The following is an 8,320-nucleotide window of genomic DNA, read 5'->3' on the forward strand; positions in this document are numbered from 1 at the left end:
TGTCGATGCCTTATTTGCCTGCACTAGCACTATGTCAATAAGAACAGCTAGCTAGCAGACGATTGTCAAGCAGGCAAGCAGGCAGGCAGGCAGGCAGGCAGGCAGAGCAGGCAAGGCAGGCAGGCAGGCAGGCAGGCAGGCATGCCATGCAGCAGGCAGGCAGACAAGCAGGCATCCAGGCAGGCCAGGCAGGCGGGCAGGCAGGCAGGCAGGCAGGCAGCAGGCAGGCAGGCAGGCAGGCAGGCAGGCAGGCAGGCAGGCAGGCAGGCAAACAGGCATCCAGGCAGGCAGCAGGGCAGACAAGCAGGCATCAGGAAGGCCAGGCAGGCGGGCAGAGCAGGCAGGCAGGCAGGCAGGCATCCAGGCATGACCCTCGTTGCGTAATACACACGTTTAACGCCTCGCAGCTCTTGTCATGCGTCTCTCTTGCGGTACGTGCGCGTGCGTGTGTGTGCGGCGTGCGTATGTGTGCGGGGTGGGGCGTGCGTGCATGCGTGGATGCGCGCCGTGTGTGCGTGCATGTGCGCGCGTGTTGCGTACGTTGCGCGTGCGTGTGTGTTGCGGGCGTGCGTGTGTGTGCGGGGGCGGGCGTGCGTGCATGTGTGGGTGCGTGCATGTGCGCGTGTGGTGCGTACGTGCGCGTGCGATGTGTGTGCGGCGCGCGCGCGTTGTGTGCGTGCGTGCATGCGTGGGTGCGCGCGTGTGAGTCTACAGTAACAGTAGCAGCAACCGTATTGCCAGTAGTCGCAAAGCAACAACAACAGCATCAACTGCAATATCATCATCATCATCATCATCATCATCTTCATCATCATCATTATCGTCAAAATTCCCAGCAGCAGCAGCAATAACACCAATGGCAGCCACAGTAGCAGTAATATCATCATCAGCAGCAGCAGCAGCAATAACAACAACAACAAGAGTAGCAGCAGCAATAACAACAACAAGAACAACAACAACAGCAACAACAACAGCAACAACAACAGCAGCAGCAATAACAACAACAACAGCAGCAGCAGCAGCGCACGATGACGATATCCACCCGCGGCAGATGCCGTCGAAAGCGGAACAGATTTAAGCAAATTTATCTCCGGTTCCTAATTGCATTATTCGCGAAAGCTGACAGTAAAGAGCGAACGCGACGCTATCAGACAACAGACTCCCGATACCATCGATCTACATGCGGGAACACCATCGGGAAAGAATAGCGCGGGGAAGCAGTATGGAGGAGGAGAGAGAGGAGAGGAGGAGGGGGAGGAGGGGTAGGAGGAGGAGGGAAGGGGGAGGAAGAGGGGAGGGAAAGGGTGAGGAGGAGGAGGAGGAGGAGGAGGAGGAGGAGGAGGCAGGAGGAGGAAGGAGGGCGGAGGAGGAAGGGGGAGGGGAGGAGAAGAGGAGGGGGGAGGAGGAGGGGAGAGAAGGAGGAGGGGGGATGAGGGGGAGAGGAGAGCGAGGGGAGGAGGAGAAGGAGGAGGCGGGAGGAGGAGGAGGAGGAGAAAGAGGAGGAGGAGGAGGCTGCACGGCCATATCACACTACGCTGCAGCCAGCACCACACTATCACGCGCCCGTGCACCGCATCCTTCTTTCGCCGGATTATCGCCGCATCCCACATGAGCACCGCCTCATCCCACATGACACTGCAGCATCCCATAGAAGAATACGCAGCATCCCACATGACTACTGCAGCATCCCACATGAGCACCGCATCATCCCACATGACTACTGCAGCATCCCATAGAAAGAATCGCAGCATCCCACATGACTACTGCCAGCATCCCACATGAGCACCGCATCTATCCACATGACTACTGCCAGCATCCGCATAGAAGAATCGCAGCATCCCACATGACTACTGCAGCATCCCACATGAGCACCGCCATCATCCCACATGACTACTGCAGCATCCCATAGGGGTTCCGCCGCATCCCAACTGAGCACGACAGCATCCCACAGACTACCGCCAGCATTCATATAGGAGCATCGCAGCATCCCACAGGACTACCGCCGCATACCACATGACAGCATCCCACAGGAGCCATGCCGCATACCTCAGGAGCACCGCAGTATCCGCACGACTATCGTAGCATCTTCCGCCCTAGAAACGCTGCATCCTTTTAAAGAAGCCCTTCTTTTCGCTCACGGGGTAGAGTAGGAAGATGTGGCTTCCTGTGGTGATGCTGCCGTGCTTAGTGTGAGAGGATGCAATAGTTATGCGGCACTCCTTCATGTATAGTAATGACACACGGACAGCACGTTTTCATCCGCCTGAGTATGACATGATATACATTCTTCTGATGAATCGCTAATCTAATTGTTTCATCCTTGCCAACTCTGACCCTTTCGCTTTTTTACCTTATATTTACATCTCTCCCTATCATCCTCTCTTTCCTTTCGCGGCTGCTAGCTGTCTGTGTATCTGCTGTGTCTGTCTGTGTGTTCTGTCCTCGTTTGCATCTTAAATATTTCCTCTTTCTCCTCTCCTCACTTCCCCCTCTCCATTTTACTCTTATTGCTCTTCGTTCTACATCGCAATATCTGAAAAAACCCGAATAGAATTAGAAATCCCAACTTTCCCCTGTGGAATTTCAACGGTTTTCCTCTTTTATACGATTACCCATGAGTACATCCAATAAACGCAAAAAACACCAGCAAGTACGATATTTATTCATGTACATAAAACGTGTATTTGCGCTTTCTGCGGGCAGAGGGGGCAGCGTGCGTGCGTGCGCGTCGCGCGTTCGTGCGTCGCGCGTGGGTGCCTGCGTGTGTAGAGCGTATCAGCATGCGTTGCTTGAATGCGTGCATGTTAGTACGCGTGATGCATGTGCGTGTGCGCGTGTGCGTGCGTATGTGTGCGCATTGTCGGCCCCGTGTTTGCTGTTGTGTGTGTGTGTGTGTGTGTGTGTGTGTGTGTGTGTGTGTGTGTGTGCGCGCGTGTGCTTGTGCATGTGCGCGTGCGTGTGCGTGTGAGTGTGCGCGTGTGCGCGCGCGTGTGTGTGTATGCGTGTGTGCGTGCGTATGCGTGTACGTACCGACAAACGCATGCGAGTGCGTGCATCATTGCGCGCGCGTGTGTGTATGTGTGCGCGCTATTCCGTTTACGTGCGCGTGTGTGCGTGCAGACAGCGGACTGCGTGCACATTGCAGCCAGCACTATACGCTCAGCACCCCGTGTGTTTATCGCGTGTTTTTTTCCCGCGTGTTTTAGTTTTATCATATAATAAGCGTTTTCGCTGCCTGTACCCCCCCCCACCCCCGCGCGCGCGTGCGTGCAGGCGGCAGCAGTGGCGTGTCGCTCGTGTCGCCTGACTGGCGACCACGGGTGTCGCTATAGCTGCTCTATCATAGCCGACCGTCATCGGGTCATAAATCTTCGCGTGCTAGACGCGCAGTCATGGAGTCGGGCAGCTGGAAGGGTTGTTAGTAGCTAACAAGCGAGAGGCCATCGACAATAGTCATCATTCTCCAGTAGTAGCAGCAGCAGCATCACTGGTAGCAACAGCAGCAGCAGCAGCAGTAGCAGCAGTAGCAACAGCAGCAGTAGCAGCAGCAGCAGCAGCAGCAGTAGCAGCAGCAGCAGTAGCAGCAGTAACAGCAGCAGCAGTAGCAGCAGCTGTAGCAGCAGCAGCAGTAGTAGCAGCAGCAGCAGTACGTAGTAGCAGCAGCATCAGCAGCAGCAGTAGCAATAGTAGCAGCAGTAGTAGTAGTAGTAGTAGTAGTAGTAGTAGTAGTAGTAGTAGTAGTAGTAGTAGTAGTAATAGTAGTAGTAGTAGTAGTAGTAGTAGTAGCAGCAGCAGCAGCAGCAGCAGTAGTAGTAGCAGCAGTAGCAATAGTAGCAGCAGCAACAGTGGCCTCTCTACTCGTCATCATCAGGGCCTACGAGACGTCGGACAGCATTGCATCAAAACCTCCTGCCGCACCAGGGTAGAGCCTGGCCGACGTCGCTACACAGGGTAGCGTAGTAGATGCGCTTTCCGTAGCGATGGCCCGCTCTCCCCCACGCACACGTGTCGGCGAAGGTTTGCCTTGTGATTTCACACGCACACGTGACGGCGAGGGCTTGCCTTGTGATTCCACATGCACAGATAGCCTTCGTCCACAGTTCGTCTGCGAGAGTCGAACCTAGGAAATCGAATCGATACGCAAAGATGTGCAAACGCCGTAGACGGGTTTTTTTCTAGACGCCCTCTGGCGGTGAGATGTGACGATTACTCGAGTTTCGTTATGCACTTCGTTTGGAAATGTGCGTGCGTGCGTGCGTGCGTGCGTGCATGCGTGCGCGCGCACGTGTGTGTGCGTGTGTGCGTGCGTGCGGACACGAAGTGATTCCATTCCAGATTTTCACGGTGGCCAGCGCACACAGCTCGGCGGTACGCACGCATGAGCACAAGTGCGTATATGACTCTCACAAAAAGAGCACCTTTACTTCTCTTGGCTGTACGCCATCTTGCTTTCCTTTAATCATGAATCGAATCTGAATATACTCATTAATTTAAAAACCCGTCCCGCCAGATGACGACGTGGCGTCACGCCGAGCAGACGAACGCCGGGCTGCGCATGCGCGGCAATTAGACCGATGAAATCATAAACAAAGGGACAGTCTATATTTTATTAAAAATCATAGACGGAGGGACCATCTATGTTTAATTAAATACAGTAAATACACGCTCGAGTCCACCCCCCCCCCTCCACACCGCTCATCGCTCAAATTCAATTCACTGTTTTATCGATGAAACAAAACAGCTCCCAAAATGCCATCCCACGTGACCCGTCCGGTCGATCGGCCACTAGATGGCGCGCGGCGTCGTGTTCGGTCACGTGACCCGTCGTTGTCAGACGAGCGCTCTAGTAGCGGTGTGTGTACACACGGGAGTCCGTTTTGTTAACAATGTGTACATTTCTAAAGCGACTCGTGAACGCCGTGATTGTATCTTAAACGATGTTTGATGAAAGGCCACATATTTTAAAGCTCGTCGTTTTTTTCTGTCTGTCGGAATATGAAATTATGTTGTTTCAGGAGGTCGCGTCTATATCATTATGGTTTGCTGTGACTCCACCTAGCATAGGTTGTCACGCGCGCTCTCTCTCTCTCTCTCTCTCTCTCTCTCTCTCTCTCTCTGGATGGATGGAGATTGGATACAATGGAACTGGATGGATCAAATGGAGTGGATGATGGATGGAGTGGATGGAGTGGATGGGAGTGGATTGGATTGGGATGGATGGATGGAATGGGATGGATGGATGGATGGATAGGAATGGATGGATAGGACTGGATAGGAGTGATTGGATAGGAATGGATGGATGGATGTGGATGGATGAACATGGATGAAGATTGAGGATGGATCGGATGGATTGGCATGATTCGGATTGGACCTGATGAATGGAATCGGATGGATGGATGGATGGGATGGATTTAGATGGACTGGATGGATGGAGTGGATTTATTAATGGATGGATGGAGTGGATGGATGGATGGATGATGATGGATGAATGGATGAATGGATGGATTGAGTGGAGGGTGATGGATGGAGGTGGGATGGATGATGGATAAATAGAGAATGGATGGATGGGGGTGATGATTAGGATGAATGATGATGGATGGATGGATGGACGTGGAATGGGAATGGATTTGATGGATGGAGTGTGATGGATGGATTGGACTGAATGGAATGGATGACGATGGATGGATGTGATGGATGGATGGATGGATGGATGGCATGGGAGTGGAACTGGAGTGGAGTGGATGCGATTTGAGTGGATGGACTGGATGATGATGGATCGGATGATAGGATGGAATGGATGAAGCGGTGAGATGGATGGATGGAATGGATGGAAATGGATCGGATTGGATTGGGATGGATGGATGGAGATGGGATGGATTGGATTGATGGAGATGGATGGATGGAGGATGGATGGATGGATGGATGGAGGATGGATTGGAGTGATGCGATAGATGGATCGGATTGGCGATGAAAGGAATGGGATGATGGGATAGATAAAATGGATCGGATGGATGATGGATGGATGAAATGGTATGGTGTGATCGGATGGGAGGATGATGAATGGATGGATAGGAAGGAAGTGAGTGGATCAGAGTGGATGGATGGATGGATGGAGATGGAGTGGAGTGGGATGGATGATTGGATGGATCGTGGATGGACTGATGGATGGATGGATGGATGGATGGATGGATGGATGGATGGATGGATGGATGGATAAATGGATCGATAAACGCATGTCAAAAACATACATGTATGCACGCACGTAAATGATACAGTTTCCTGGAACTGCGCTACCCGTTGAAAAACCCGGACACGTGTACCTGTCGGCAAGCCTGCCGACGGTAAGCCGCGCTGCAAGATGTCCATTAGATCGTGCTGCTGACTTACCGCGTCGCGATTGTGGGCGCCACGTGCGCGTGCCCCGGCCCTCATGCATATTTCATCAGTGTTCTGTGTTGTCACACGCTATGACAAGCCTTACCTCGTCACCGGCGTAGAAATAAGAATGACCAAGGTTGAAGACCAGCAGGAATCATTACGGACCACAGTTAGAGATCAATGATGAGACAAGCATAATTAACCCCGACGCAACAGCGCGACATTGACCATGTGGATTATACGTCTCGACTGCATGCCGCTAGAAGTGAAAGTGAATTAAACATCCAGTCGGTGTCGCTCCAGATTGATCAGCCGGCTGAAGTGTGGAGGTGTATGCCTGAAGGTCTGTTAGCGTCCTTAAGGCCCGCATGTTATGTTATGAAGCATGAAGGACATGCTACAGATGTCGCATGTCCGGCAACCAACCAATACCAACAATTGTTTATAAAGCTCTATTGTTTATAATAAGCGGGATCCGGCCGGATTATTGTTGTTGTGTGAAGCATGCGAATGATTTAGATGGAATGCACCTTCTCAAGTAGCGGAGTATAAGAGTTTGAATCTAGTGGTTATTTAGCATAATCAAAGAGCAATGTTTGTGTATGGCGACATTCTGTTTTGAATGCTTAATTCGAGGCTATGCTGGCCTATTGAGACGCTTTATTAGCTGTTGTAGACAAAGCACCTACAGAAGGCAGCGCTACGGAGACACCAGGTGTGTGTGTGTGTGTGGTGTGTGTGTGTGTGTGTGTGTGTAGTGTGTCGTGTTGTGGGTGGTTTGTGCCGAGCGTTGATGTGTGTGAGGTGTGTGTGTGTGTTGTGTGTTGTAATTTTTTGGTTTGTGTCGTGTGTGTTGTGATGTGTGTATCGCTGTTTTTGTGTGTGTGTGAGCTGACGTGATGTGTTGTGTGGCTGGTAATGTGGCATGTGGTGTGCTTGGTGTGTGTGCTGTGTGTGGAGTGTTGTGTGTGGTTGTGTGTGTGGTGATGTGTGTGTGTCTGTCGGTGTGATAGTGTGTGTGAGTGTGTGTGTGTGCTGTGTGCAGTGCACGCTAATCACCATACGCATTACATAATCAAATAACATTAAATTTGTCGACACAACGGTGCAAGTGGCTACGTGAATGGAGCGCTTTGGCCGCTGCAGAATGTTCACTCAACAGGCACCCCGGGACAGCCTGCCCCACCACTGACACCCTCGCTCGGCTCCAGTCCCCCCCCCCCTGTCCATCTATAATCTCTTTCATCTCTCGTCTCTCCTACATCTCTACTGCTCCTCTCCGTCCTCTGTCCTTCTCTCGTCCAGGTCCTTTCTCTCGCCTCTCGTCTCTGCGTCGTGATCTCTCTCTCTCGTCTCTCCCTCCCTCTCTCTCGCTCTCTTTCTCTTTCGCGTCCCTCTCTGCTCTCTTCTCTCTCGCATCTCTTTCTGTCTCTCTTCAGCCCTTCTCTGCTACTCTCTGTCTCTGTCTCTCCTCTCTCTCTTCTCCCGGAGCCTTTCCTCTCCCTCCGGCGCTCTTTACTCGCCCGGGCTCTCGCTCTCTCTCAGCCCGCCTCTCATCTTCCTCTGCTCTCATCTCTCTCTCTCGTTTGTTGGCGGTTAATACGATCTTTATGTGTTCGTATACCCCCTCGGTCGTGTAGTACTTAATGTATTAATCCCGCGCTGCAGTCGCTGCCGTGCGCCCGTTAGTGCGCTTGCTTTTGCCGTTGGCTGCGGTCAGTGCCGGCAGTGACGCGTGACTTTCCCATTCCTTCAATTACATCAATAACAGCCACACACACACACACCACCACACACACACACAGAGACAGCATCACCCATCACAGACAGCATCACGGAAGCCGGCCACACACACACACACAACACCAGCCAGCCAGCACACACACCACACAGCAACACACACACACACATCACATCAACACACCCACGCGATTAAGAGACA

At 52.4% G+C, this 8,320-nt stretch overlaps 1 protein-coding gene across 1 annotated transcript; it reads left to right on the plus strand.

Annotated features, from left to right (window-relative positions):
* Positions 1 to 3,501: 3,501 nt before the first annotated feature.
* On the plus strand, positions 3,502 to 3,784 carry LOC106811265 (putative uncharacterized protein DDB_G0271974; the record flags this gene model as incomplete). The annotated part of the gene is made up of 2 exons (XM_014814828.1): positions 3,502 to 3,576; positions 3,737 to 3,784. Coding segments are annotated over 2 exons (123 nt in total), but the record flags the coding sequence as incomplete, so codon positions are not given.
* Between the last annotated feature and the right edge of the window lie 4,536 nt (positions 3,785 to 8,320).

Source organism: Priapulus caudatus, unplaced genomic scaffold (assembly GCF_000485595.1).
Source record: "Priapulus caudatus unplaced genomic scaffold, Priapulus_caudatus-5.0.1 Scaffold521, whole genome shotgun sequence".
NCBI classification, from domain to species: Eukaryota; Metazoa; Priapulida; class Priapulimorpha; order Priapulimorphida; family Priapulidae; genus Priapulus; species Priapulus caudatus.